The sequence below is a fragment of the Zalophus californianus genome, chromosome 2 (assembly GCF_009762305.2).
Source record: "Zalophus californianus isolate mZalCal1 chromosome 2, mZalCal1.pri.v2, whole genome shotgun sequence".
In the NCBI taxonomy this organism is placed as follows: Eukaryota; Metazoa; Chordata; class Mammalia; order Carnivora; family Otariidae; genus Zalophus; species Zalophus californianus.
In genome coordinates, this window is record NC_045596.1 from 139,024,586 (window position 1) to 139,039,219 (window position 14,634).

General features: G+C 39.2%; 1 protein-coding gene across 1 annotated transcript; it reads left to right on the plus strand.

Annotated features, from left to right (window-relative positions):
- Positions 1-8,111: 8,111 nt before the first annotated feature.
- Positions 8,112-10,572, plus strand: LOC118356749 (cell division control protein 42 homolog). Its single transcript, XM_035726348.1, has 2 exons — positions 8,112-8,703; positions 10,546-10,572. The coding sequence occupies exons 1-2, from the start codon at positions 8,182-8,184 to the stop codon at positions 10,570-10,572; spliced, it is 549 nt and encodes a 182-aa protein (XP_035582241.1). The 5' UTR covers positions 8,112-8,181.
- The last annotated feature ends 4,062 nt before the right edge of the window (positions 10,573-14,634 follow it).

A 14,634-nucleotide genomic window follows, 5' to 3' on the forward strand; every position in this document is an offset into this window, starting at 1 on the left:
GTAGTTGGTGGAGTTTTTTTCTTACAATCTGCAAATTATTTTTTATTTTTTTATTTTTTTAAGATTTTATTTATTTATTTGACAGAGAGAGACAGCGAGAGAAGGAACACAAGCAGGGGAAGTGGGAGAGGGAGAAGCAGGCCTCCCGCGGAGCAGGGAGCCTGATGGGGGTTCAATCCCAGGATCCTGGGATCATGACCTGAGGCGAAGGCAGTTGCTTAATGACTGAGCCACCCAGGTGCCTCTGCAAATTATTTTTTAAATATGTATATATTTCATTTATTTGTGATGACAGCACCATCTAGTGGTCTACGTCAAGTTTTTTTTTTTGCATTTAACTTGTTTATCGACATACTGAGAAAAAAACCTTTATACGTTAGAATATGCGATACTATTTCCTGCAGATTATTATCCATAATGCTAACCGTATTTGCATAACCCTCTAAGGTTTATCAGGAAATTTTCATGAATGTCTAATTATTACAAACACTGTATAACAGATACCCCATGAAGAAAGAGAAAATATTAAGATGAGGATATAAAAGCATACACAATCTACCCATGATCACTAAGTTGTGAAATTTAATAATTTAATACTAAAATAAAAACTAAATTTAGAAGAGAAAAAGATGGTGGAGGAGTAGGGGACCCTATTCCAACTGGTCCCCAGAATTGAGCTGGATATCTACCACTCTGAGCACCCACGAAATCAGCCTGAGATATAAGAAAATAGATCTGGTTCTCTACAAACAGAATATCACAAGCAGTTGGTTTGGAGGTACAAAGCAGGGAGCCGTGATTCCACAGGCAGACATGGGAGGATAAACAGCAGCGGGACGGAGCCTGGCCGTGGGGATCCTACACCGCTGGTGAGTGACAGCCTCACGCACCGGGGCGGGCCACAGACTCACAGACTGGTAGTGGCGGGGAAAGGACTTGAGGGCAGCCCCTGGATGGAAACCCAAAGCGGCAGAGTCGCACATGGGAACTGGGGGCAGCTGGTGGTTTTAGAAGCACAAAGGACAGAGACATGCCCTGACCTGGAGGCGAGGACTGGGAGCATTACTGAGGGGTGCACACCCAGGATCCTGAAGTTTTTAGCAGCACAGACAGAAATGGAGATAAAGTGGCCTGGAGAGCTCACTGAAGAACAGACTGTGATCTCTCTGCTCTGAGGCAGAGGGTTGGAAATGATCTCTTCTGCTCTGACTCTTGGAAGAGATGCAGAAAGCTGCCAGGGCAAGTCGCCAGAGAACAAAAGCCCCCAAAAAACTGGTTTTCACTAACCCCATTCCCCACCACAGGGAGCAGGGCAACTCTGCCCAAACAGGGTTGCCTGAGTAACAGCACTGTAAGCCCCTCCCCCAGAAGACAGGCTGGGAGAAAAAGAGACTAGCAGCCTTAAGGTCCCTAGAAAACAGGTGCATCTTGCTTGGGTTGTGGTCAATAATTTGGACTCTATACATTCCCTCAACCACCCCTCAACAGAATGACTAGGAGGAGGAACCCCCAAAATAGGAAAGACTCAAAGACTCTGACTTATGCCACAGTTTTACAAATGGATTCAGATATAACCAAGATGTTGGAGTTGGAACTCAAGCTAGCAATTGTGAAGACAATAGCTAGAATGGAGAAATCAATTAATGGCAACATAGAGTCTCTAAGGGCAAAAATGAAAGCTGAATTGACAGACTTAAAAATGCTATCAATGAGATCCAACCTAATCTAGATAATCTAACAACTAGAGTAAGTGTGGCAGAAGAATGAATTAGTGACCTAGAAGACCAATTAATAGGAAAAAAGGGTAAAGAGGAGGCGAGGGAAAAACAACTCAGAATCCATGAAAATAGAATCAGAGAAATAAATGACACCATGAAACATTTCAATGTCAGAATTATTGGAATCCCTGAGGGGTGGAGAGAGAGGGGGGACTAGAAGATATATTTGAGCAAATTATAGCTGAGAACTTCCCTAATCTGGGAAATGAAACAAACATTCGTGTCCTAGAGGCAGAGAGGGCCCCTCCCAAGATCAAGGAAAACAGGCCAACACCCCAGCATGTAATAGTAAAACTCGCAAATCTTAGAACCAAGGAAACCATCTTAAGGGCAGTTAGGAGGAAGAGATTCCTTATGTACAGAGGGAGGAACATCAGAATAACATCAGACTTATCCATAGAGACCTGGCAAGCCAGAAAGGCCTGGCAAGACATATTCAGGGTACTAAATGAGAACAACATGCAGCCAAGAATACTTTATCCGGCAAGGCTGTCATTTAGAATGGATGGAGAGAGGCAGAGCTTCCAAGATGGGCAGAAACTGAAAGAACATGTGACCACTAAGCCAGCCCTGAAAAAAATATTAAAGGGGGTCCTATAAAAGGAGAAAGACCCCAAGAGTGATATAGAACAGAAATTTACAGAAACAGTCTATAAAAACAACGTCTTCACAGGCAACATGATGACAATTAATTCATATCTTTCAATAATCACTCTCAATGTGAATGGCCTAAATGCTCCCATAAAACAGCACAGAGTTGCGGATTGGATAAAAAGACAGGATCCATCCATATGCTGTCTACAAGAGACTCATTTTGAACCTAAAGATACATCCGGACTGAAAGTGAAGGGATGGAGATCCATATTCCATGCCAGCGGACCTCAAAAGAAAGCTGGGGCAGCAATTCTTATATCAGACAAATTAGATTTTAACTAAAGTCTGTTGTTAGAGACACAGAAGGACACTATATCATTCTTAAAGGGTCTATCCAACAAGAAGATCTAACAATTGTAAATATCTATGCCCCCAACATGGGAGCAGCCATCTACATAAGCCAACTGTTAACCAAAATAAGGAGTCATATTGATAACAAGATGTTAATTGTAGGAGACCTCAATACTCCACTCTCAGCAAGGGACAGATCATCTAAGCAGAAAATCAACAAAGAAACAAGAGCTTTGAATGACACACTGGACCATATGGACCTCATAGATATATACAGAACATTCCGCCCTAAAAAAACAGAATATTCATTCTTCTCAAGTGCACATGGAACTTTCTCCAGAATAGACCACATACTGGGTCACAAATCAGGTCTCAATCGATACCAAAAGATTGAGATTATTCCCTGCATATTCTCAGACCACAATGCTTTAAAACTGGAACTCAATCACAAGAAAAAATTTGGCAGAAATTCAAACACTTGGAAGCTAAAGATCACTCTGCTCAAGAATGTTTGGGTCAACCAGGAAATCAAAGAAGAACTTAAACAATTCCTGGAAACCAATGAGAACGAAAACACATCAGTCCAAAACCTATGGGATACTGCAAAGGCAGTCCTAAGGGGGAAATACATAGCCATCCAAGCCTCACTCAAAAAAATAGAAAAATCCCTAATTCACCAACTAACTCTACACCTTAAAGAACTAGAGAAAAAGCAACAAATGATGCCTAAGCCACGCACTGGAAGAGAAATAATTAAGATTAGAGCAGAGATCAATGAATTAGAAACAAGAAACACAGGAGATCAGATCAACGAAACTAAAAGTTGGTTCTTTGAAAAAATAATAAGATTGATAAACCCCTGGCCAGACTTATCCAAAACAAAAGAGAAAGGACCCAAATTAGTAAAATTATGAATGAAAGGAGAGAGATCATGACTAACACCAAGGAAATAGAAACAATTATTAGAAATTATTATCAACAACTATATGCCAATAAACTGAGAAATCTGGTTGAAATGGAGGCCTTCCTGGAAACCTATAAGCTACCAAGACTGAAACAGGAAGAAATTGACAACCTGAATAGGCCAATAACCAGTAACAAAATTGAAGCAGTGATCAAAAACCTCCCAAAAACAAGGGTCCAGGGCCTGATGGATTCCCTGGGGAATTCTACCAAACATTCAAAGAAGAAATAATACCAATTCTACTGAAGCTCTTTTAAAAAATAGAAACAGAAGGAAAACTTCCAAACTCATTCTATGAAGCCAGCATTACCTTAATCCCCAAACCAAGCAAAGACCCCATCAAAAGGGAGAATTTCAGATCGATATCCCTGATGAATATGGATTCCAAAATCCTCAACAAAATCCTAGCTAATAGGATCCAACAATACATTAAAAGGATCACCACGACCAAGTGGGATTTATCCCCGGGATGCAAGGGTAGTTCAACATTCGCAAATCAATCAGTGTGACAGAACAAATTAATAGGCGGATAGAGAAGAACCATATGGTCCTCTCAGTTGATGCAGAAAAAGCATTTGACAAAGTACAACATCCTTTCCTGATTAAAACTCTTCAGAGTATAGGGATAGAGGGAACATTTCTCAAGTTCATAAAATCCATCTACAAAAAACCCACAGTGAATATCATCCTTAATGGGGAAAAGCTGAGAGCCTTTCCCTTAAGATCAGGAACACATCAAGGATGCCCACTCTCACCACTATTGTTCAACATAGTACTAGAAGTCCTAGCCACAGCAATCAGACAACAAAAAGAAATAAAAGGTATTCAAACTGGCAAAGAAGAAGTTAAACTCTCTTTTTGCAGATGACATGATACTTTATGTGGAAAACCCAAAAGACTCCACCCCCAAATTACTAGAACTCATACAGCAATTCAGTAATGTGGCAGGATACAAAATCAATGCACAGAAATCAGTTCCTTTCTTATACACTAACAACACAACTGTAGAAAGAGAAATTAGAGAAACGATTCCATTTACAGTAGCACCAAAAACCATAAGATACCTCGGAATAAACCTAACCAAAGAGGTAAATTATCTATGCTCTAGGAACTACAGAACACTCATGAAAGAAATTGAAGAAGACACAAAAAGATGGAAAAACATTCCATGCTCATGGATCGGAAGAATAAACATTGTTAAAATGTCTCTGCTACCCAGAGCAATCTATACCTTCAGTGCCATCCCGATCAAAATTCCAATGACATTTTTCAAAGTGCTGGAACAAACGATCCTAAAATTTGTATGGAATCAGAAAAGACCCTGAATCACCAAGGAAATGTTGAAAAAGAAAAACAAAGCCGGGGGCATCACGTTGTCTGATTTCAAGCTATATTACAAAGCTGTGATCACCAAGACAGCATGGTACTGGCACAAAAACAGACATATAGACCAATGGAAGAGAATAGAGAACCCAGATATGGACCCTCAAGTCTACAGTCAAATAATCTTTGACAAAGCAGGAAAAAACATGCAATGGAAAAAAGACAGTCTCTTCAATAAATGGTGATGGGAAAATTGGACAGCCACATGCAGAAGAATGAAACTTGACCATTCTCTAACACCATACACACAGATAAACTCAAAATGGATGAAAGACCTCAATGTGAGACAGGAATCCATCAAAATCCTAGAGGAGAACATAGGCAGTAACCTCTTTGACATCAGCCACAGCAATTTCTTTCAAGATACATCTCCAAAGGCTAATGAAACAAAAGCAAAAAATGAACTTTTGAGACTTCATCAAGATAAAAAGCTTCTGCACAGCAAAGGAAACAGTCAACAAAACAAAGAGGAAACCCACAGAATGGGAGAAGATATTTGCAAATGACACTACAGATAAAGGGCTGGTATCCAAGATCTATAAAGAACTTCTCAAACTCAGCGCACAAAAAACAAATAATCGAGTCAAAAAATGGGCAGAAGATATGAAAAGACACTTCTCCGAAGAAGACAGACAAATGGCTAACAGACACATGAAAAAGTGTTCATCATCATTAGCCATCAGGGAAATTCAAATCAAAACCACATTGAGATACCACCTTACACCAGTTAGAATGGCAAAAATGGACAGAGAAAGAAACAACAAATGTTGGAGAGGTTGTGGAGAAAGGGGAACCCTCTTACACTGTTGGTGGGAATGCAAATTGGTACAGCCACTTGGAAAACAGTGTGGAGGTGCCTCAGAAAATTAAAAATAGAGCTACCCTATGACCCAGCAATTGCACTCCTGGGTATTTACCCCAAAGACACAGATGTAGTGAAAAGAAGGGCCATATGCACCCCAACGTTCATAGCAGCAATGTCCGCAACAGCCAAACTGTGGAAAGGGCCGAGATGCCTTTCAACAGATGAATGGATAAAGAAGATGTGGTCCATATATACAATGGAATATTACTCAGCCATCAGAAAGGATGAATACCCAACTTTTACATCAACATGGATGGGACTGGAGGACATTATGCTAAGTGAAATAAGTCAAGCAAAGAAAGTCAATTATCATATGGTTTCACTTATTTGTGGAACATAAGGAATAGCGTGGAGGACATTAGGGGAAGGAAGGGAAAAATGAAGGGGGGGAATCGGAGGGAGAGATGAACCATGAGAGACTATGGACTCTGAGAAACAAACAGGGTTTTAGAGGGGAGGGGGGTGGGGGGACGGATTAGCCCGGTGATGGGTATTAAGGAGGGCATGTACTGCATGGAGCACTGGGTGTTATATGAAAACAATGGAACGTGGATCACCACATCAAAAACTAATGATGTATTGTATGGTGACTAACATAATAAAATTTTATAAAAAAACTAACTTTAAAAACTTTTTTTAAATTTAAAATAAAAACAAGTAACTACAGCACAAGGGGAAAAAACTTATTTTTAAGATGGCATTTAAAAGAGCAAATCCTCATAACTTAATTGAAAAAGTTCCTCTTTTAGAAGAATTTCCAAGATATATTAAATAGAAAATTCAAAATACAGTAAAATATGTGTGATAATCTATCATTTGTACTAAAAAGAAAGTAGAGTATTCTTGCATACTTGATTATATATGCATAAAATATCTCTGGAAACACACATAACACACACACACACACACCCCTGGTGAAGTTGGATATCTTTAGTGAGGTTAAATAAATGGCTGAAAAATAGGAATGAAAGCAAGAACTTTGTCTATGTACGCTTTTGAACCTTCTGAATTTTAAACCCTGACATAAAATGTAAATTTAAAAATGAGCCTTTTGCCTCGTTGCATCCAAGAGAGCAAGATGGTTCCACCAGCGGCTCTCCTGAAGCCATCCGAGAGAATCTGGCCAAGGTTGTCGTTCTTGCCACATCTGCTCAAACCAGCACCCTCGGATCCAGAAATATGGCCTCAATCTGTGCCACCCGTGTTTCCGTCAATATGCAGGATTAAGTTGGATTAAATGAACCTCTTTGAATGGGTCATCTAAGAGACCTACCTTAACTGCAGATATCCAACATATCTACCTTAATGCTAACTCTTTAAACATAAAATAAAAATACTTCAAAAAAATTGTTAAAATGAAAAAAAAAGAAAAGAAAAGCAGAAGGGAGGGTTCCTAGCTGCCTCAGCCATAGAGCATGCAACTCTTGATCTCAGGGTGGTAAGTTCAAAACCCACACTGCACATAGAGCTTCCTTAAAAGAATAAGGAGAAGAAGGATGGAGAAAAGAAGTATACAGGCATCGGATGGAAGAGAAAACTGTAAATAGAAAATCTACTGACAGATCTATTAAATAAGAACATATGAAACTGGGGCGCCTGGGTGGCTCAGTTGTTAAACGTCTGCCTTCGGCTCAGGTCATGGTCCCAGGGTCCTGGGATCGAGCCCCACATCGGGCTCCCTGCTTGGCGGGAAGCCTGCTTCTCCCTCTCCCGCTCCCCCGCTTGTGTTCCTGCTCTTGCTATCTTTTTCTGTCAAATAAATAAATAAAATCTTTAAAAAAAAATAAAATAAAAGACTGAAGAGCACATATTGAGCAAGATTTTTCAACTTACAAATAATGTTCTGGACATATGAATTTAGCAGCCTCTTATAATAACTCCCTCCACTGAAAGGCCTCAGTTTGGGAATATTTATTTATTGGTAACATCATTCCAGAAGTATTGCTCCTACTCCTTAATTAGTCAATTAATTAATTAATGCTTTTAAAATAAAAAATAATGAATAAGGAGAAAGTAATGAGATCTCCTGGTGGAGTAAACAGCAAAAACCAAGACAAAGTCCCAAGATAAACAGTACTTGGAGTTAATTGTTTACCAAACTCTTATTTGTTCGGCCTTACTTATTGTTAAAGAACACTGTAGAAATTGACCTGTGTTCAGGCGCAGTGCTGCCAACGCCCCGGTGGAGAAGCTGAGGTCATCATCGAATTTGAAATATTTAAAGTGGATACAAAACTGTTTCAGCAATGCAGACAATTAAGTGTGTTGTTGTGGGCGATGGTGCCGTTGGTAAAACATGTCTTCTGATATCCTACACAACAAACAAATTTTCATCTGAGTATGTACCAACTGTTTTTGACAACTATGCAGTCACAGTTATGATTGGTGGAGAGCCATATACACTTGGACTTTTTGATACTGCAGGGCAAGAGGATTATGACAGATTACGACCGCTGAGTTATCCACAAACAGATGTATTTCTAGTCTGTTTTTCAGTGGTCTCTCCATCCTCATTTGAAAATGTGAAGGAAAAGTGGGTGCCTGAAATAACTCACCATTGTCCAAAGACTCCTTTCTTGTTTGTTGGGACCCAAATTGATCTCCGAGATGACCCCTCTACGATTGAGAAACTTGTCAAGAACAAACAGAAGCCTATCACTCCAGAGACTGCTGAAAAGCTGGCCCATGACCTGAAGGCGGTCAAGTATAGGGAGTGTTCTGCACTCACACAGAAAGGCCTAGAGAATGTATTTGACGAGGGCGCCTGGGTGGCTCAGATGGTTAAGCGTCTGCCTTCGGCTCAGGTCATGATCCCGAGGTCCTGGAATCGAGTCCCGCATCGGGCTCCCTGCTCCTTGGGAGCCTGCTTCTCCCTCTGCTTCTCTCCCCGCCCCCCCCCCCCCCGTCTCTCATGAATAAATAAATAAAATCTTTAAAAAAAAAAAAAAAGAATGTATTTGACGAAGCAATACTGGCCTGGAGCCTCCGGAACCGAAGAAGAGCTGCAGGTGTGTGCTGCTATGAACATCTCTCCAGAGCCCTTTCCGCACAGCTGACACCATCGTACTAAAAGCAATGTTAAATCAAACTAAAGATTAAAGATTAAAATTCGTAAAAAAAAAAAAAAAAAATTGACCTGTGTTCAGACACATCATCCTATATAAACCACCTGTTGAGTCTCAAGTGTGCCTGGGCGGAAGGAACAGTCTTTGCTTGCTTGCTTATCTTAGTGGTATTTACAGAAGGGCATGTGATAGAAAAGGTAAATAACTGAACTTATTCGTAGCTTCCTGTTTCCTTCTCGATTCTTCAGGAGGGGAAGACTTTTTCCTTTGGAAGTACAGACTCTCCTTGGACAAATCTTAATTAAAACTCCAGCTAGATTAGTAAACTTTGGTTAACAAATTGGCATCAGGAAGCACCTACATTTTCATGGCCTTGTAGAGTTCAGTGAAAATGTTTATTAACGGACACAATCTGTCCTGCTCTGACCCCAAGACACTGAAGACTCTGTTTGAATCAGACTCATGGGTTTCTTCTAGCCACTCTCAAGGACAGGAAGGCTTCTGGTAAGTTTTTATAAAATCCTCATGTTTTCTTTACCTCAAAAGAAACTTTTTTTTAAATTAATCCATATTGACTAATAATTTCATTGCCATAGATACGAAATTCCACTTATTGTTCTTTCCTGGAGATTTTTTTTTAGCATAAAAGAAATATGGCTAAAAGGGGGGAGAAGAAATCTGAGCTTTGTGGAACACACTTTCAGAATATTTTTCTTCTCTTTTGCTATCTGTGACTGATTTCTTTGTGCTAGTTTTTTTTTCCAAGTTAGAAGAAATGTAGTTTCATTTACTTCCAAGGTAGAATTAAGCAAATCCAATCAGTTCTCGTACTTTCCTCTTGTTGAAATTATGGTACCGTATTTTGGTAAAAGCAAGAAATAATTTCAAGAGAAATATTTCTGAAGGGCAATGCTAAATAATGCTTTCTTTAATTTAGGACTAAAAGCAGATAAATGGTAACATTTCCTCCTGAATATTTCTAAAGACGTTTTGTAACATAAATCTGATGATAGAAATCTGTAACCAATATTATTTTGCTCTAGATACTCAACCAGCATTCTGATGTAAAAATGTTATATGATGTGCCTTGAAAAATCAAATTGGACTGAGGTTATTCAGTGGCCTATTATGTCGTGAGATGAGGTATAGAAGATCCATCCAGTCTCATAGGGCTCCTCTCTGTTTAGACAGAGCAGTAATCACATTACCAACAATTAAAAACAAAAATGCTCTGGGGTGCAATATTTATAATTAATCTACACAAACACACACAAAAAAATGCTATTTTTTGGTATTTTCAAGTCCAACCAAGAGTATTTTATCTAGGACTTTAGCAGCAGAGATTTTTTGTTCCCAAATTGTTAAAAATCTTCAAACATACAAAAAATTAAAATGATTATACTATGAGCACCCAAATACCCACCACATAGATTCCACTATTAACATTTTGCGGTGTATTTTGCTGTGTTGGCTCCTTCACATACTATCCAATACCCCTCTATCTATTCATCCACCAATTCATATTCTTTACTTTTATTTTTTTAGACAGCTTTAGGTTCACAGCAAAAGTAAAACTAGGGTACAAATATTTCTCATATGCCCAGCCTCCCCCATTATCAACATCCTCCCACCAGAGTGGTACATTTATTACAACCGATTAATCTAAATCAACACATCTTAATCACCCAAAGTCCATAGTTTACATTAGGCTTCACCCTTGGTGTTGCATATGCCTCCATCCCTGGAAACCACTAATGGTTTTGCCTTTTCCAGAACATCATATAGTTAGAATCATACAGTATCTTGCTTTTTCAGAATGGTTTCTTTCACTCAGTAATAGGCATTTAAGGTTCCTTAATGTCTTTTCATAGCATGGTGGCTCATCTCTTTTTAAAGCTGAATAATATTCCATTGTCTGGGTATACCACAGTTTTCCATTCACCTGCTGAAGGACATCTTTGAAATTTTGGCATTGATAAATAAAGCTGTGTGCTGGGTTTTGTGTGGAGATAAATTTTCAGCTTCTTTGGGCAAATACCAAAGAGAGTAGTTGCTAGATCATGTAGCAAGAATATATTTAGTTTTGTAAGAAACTGCCAAATTGTATTCAAAAATGGCTGTACTGGGGTGCCTGGGTGGCTCATTCGGTTAGGCATCCGACTCTTGGTTCTGGCTCAGCTGGTGATCTCAGGATCGTGAGCTCAAGGCCGCACAGAGTCTGCTTGAGATTCTCTCTCCCTCTCCCCCTGCCCTCCCACTCATGCTCTCTTCTCTCTTTCTCTAAAATAAATAAATAAATCTTTTTTTAAAAATGGCTGTACCATTTTGCATTCTCATCAGCAATGAATGAGAGTTTCTACTGCTCCACATCTTCACCAGTATTTGGTGTTGTCAGTGTTCTGGATTTCTAGTAGGTGTGTGGTAGTATCTCATTTTAATTGGCATTTCCCTGATGACATATGATATGGAATATCTTTTCATATGCTGTGTGACATCTGTATCTTTTTTGGTGAGGTGTCTGTAAAGGTCTCCAGTTAATTTTTTAATTGGGTTGTTTATTTTCTTATTGTTGAGTTTGAGACTTCTTTGTATATCTTGGAAAACACTGTTTTACCAGATTTTGAGTTTTGCAAATATTTTCTTTCAGCCTGTGGTTTGTCTTCTCACTCTCGAAATATTGTCCCTTGCAAAGCACTTTTTAATTCTAATGAAGTCCAGATTATCAATTTTTTTTCTGGATTATCCTTTCAGTATTGTGTAGATATTTTTAATGTTTTCAGATGTCCAGTTTAAGATAAGAGGATATAACCCAGGAACAGCCAGATAGAAGAGATGCACAGGGCAAGGTGTGGGGAAGGACACAGAACTTCCATGCCCTGTGCTGGCACACCACTTTCCCCAGATCAACCATGTTCACCAACCCAAAGGCTCCATCCTCTTTACGTTTATGATGCATTTTAAAGTTGCAGACCTCTGGAGCACGTGGGTGGCTCAGGCAGTTAAAAGTCTGCCTTCAGCTTGGGTCATGATCCCAGAATCCTGGGATCGAGTCCTGCATCCTGCTCCCTGCTCAGTGGGGAGTCGGCATCTCCCTCTCCCTCTGCTGCTCTCCCTCTCTCTGTCAAATAAATAAATAAATAAATAAATAAATAAATAAATAAATAAATAAATAAAATCTTTAAGAAAAATAAAGTTGCAGACCTCAGTATACTTTACCTAAACATTTAGGGATGCATGTCACTAACTAGAGTTCCATTGCTGTTTAACTTTTTCCTTGAGATAAAGTTTATATACAGTAAAATGCACAAATCTTTAGTATACTATCAGATGGGCTTTGATAAATATGTACATCTGTGTGATCCAAATCCTTGTCATCATTCCAGATCTAGAAAGCTTTTTATTCCCCCTGCTTAGTCAGTCCCTGCTCCCACCTCCACAGGTAAGCCTTCTTCCTCTCCTTTATACAGTATGTAGGCATCATGATTTTTTAAGTTCATTCATGTTTTTGCGTGTATCAGTAAGTCATTCCTTTTTTATTGATGAGTAGTAGCCCAGTGTATGAATATGCTACAGTTTGTTTATCTACTCTAGTTGATGGACACCTGAGCTTCATCCAGTTTTTGGCTATTATGAATAAACCTATTATAAACATTCTTATACAAATCTTTCCTTGGACATATGCTGCTGGGTCATAATGTAGTAATAATCTTAGTTTTATAAGACTCTACCAGAGCCTTTTCCAAAGTAACCATATCATTTTAACACCCTCACCGGTACTGTGTGAGAATTTCAGTTACTCCATATTCTTGTCAATTTTGAAGTTGTCAGCTCTCTCAATTTGCATTATTCTGGTGGCTGGGCCGTGCTAGCTCATCGTGGTTTGACTGGCATTTACTTAATGACTCATGTGTCTGAGCATCTTCCCATGGTCATTTGCATGGCATTGCTAAATGTTTATTTAAACATTTGGCCCATTTTTTAAAAAATTGGATTGTTGGGGGCAGCTGGGTGGCTCAGTCGTTAAGCGTCTGCCTTCGGCTCAGGTCCTCAGGGTCCTGGGATCAAGCCCCACATTGGACTCCCTGCTCAGCCGGAAGCCTGCTTCTCAGTCTCCCACCCCCCCTGCTTGTGTTCCCTCTCTAGCTGTCTTTCTCTCTGTCAAATAAATAAATAAATAAAATCTTTTAAAAAATAAAAATTGGATTGTTGGGGGCACCTGGGTGACTCAATTGGTTAAGTGTCTGCCTTAGGCCCAGGTCATGATGCTGGAGTCCTGGGATAGAGTCCTGCATCAGGCTCCCTGCTGGGTGGGGAGTCTGTTTCTCCCTCTGACCCTCCCGCCTCTTGTGCTCTTTCACTCTCTCTCTCTCTCTCAAATAAATGAATAAAATCTTTTTAAAAAATTGGATTGTTGGTCTTTTTATTATTGAGTTGGAGGTACTTTTGTAAGTATATATTGCAGCTACAAGTCCTTTGTCAAATGTATGTTTTACAAATATTTTCTTCCAGTCTTTGGCTGGCTTGTTCATTTTCTACTTTTTTTTAAGATTTTATTTATTTATTAGACAGAGAGAGAGCACAAGCAGGGGGAGCAGCAAAAGGAGAGGGAGAAGCAGGCTCCCCACTGAGCAGGGAGCCCTGTATGGAGTTCATCCCAGGACTCTGTGATCATGCCTTGAGTGGAAGACAGATGTTTAACTCACTGAGGCACCCAGGCTCCCCTCACTCATTTTCTTAAAAGTATAATTTGGTGAGCACTAGTTTTAAAGTTTGATGAAGTCTAAGTACCTATTTTTATATGGTTATTAATTTCTGTGTGCTCTAAGAAAGTCTTGTTCTTTCTCAAGTTGTAAAGATACTCTTCTATTTTTTGTTTTTTTCTTTTTCCCTAGAAGGAAATTTTAGCATATCATTTTAGCTTTTACATTCAGTTCTAAAACTATGTGTTTGTGTTTGGTGTGAAGCAAGAGTTGAAGTTCTTTGCTTTCTTTCTTTTTTAATGAATATCTAGTTTAATGAATATCTATCTTCTAATGAATTATCCACTGTTTAAAAAAAAAAAAAAACAAACTTTTTTTCCTCTTTCTCCACTGGATTTCTTTGGAGACTTTGTAGAATATCAAATGACCATAAAGAGTAGATCTTCGGGGGGGAATCGGAGGGGGAGACGAACCATGAGAGATGATGGACTCTGAGAAACAAACTGAGGGTTCTAGAGGGGAGGGGGGTGGGGGTATGGGTTAGCCTGGTGATGGGTATTAAAGAGGGCACGTTCTGAATGGAGCACTGGGTGTTATACGCAAACAATGAATCATGGAACACTACATCAAAAACTAATGATGTAATGTATGGTGATTAACATAACATAATAATAAAAACAAACAAAAAAAAATGGAACACCAAAAAAAAAAGAAAGAAAAGATATAGCTTTGTCCTAAAATTATTCTTAAATCAGAAACTTTTGTGACTGAAGATATTGTTAGAGTCACCCAGGTGTACTGAAATCATAAAATAATTGAAATCACAGAGCTTAAGATAGACATAGATTTTGACTAACAAGATGGTAACAGTAGTTTTGTAGTGTGTTCTCAGATTATTGCATGTGGGGGACTGTTCTGTGTCTACATATGGTGC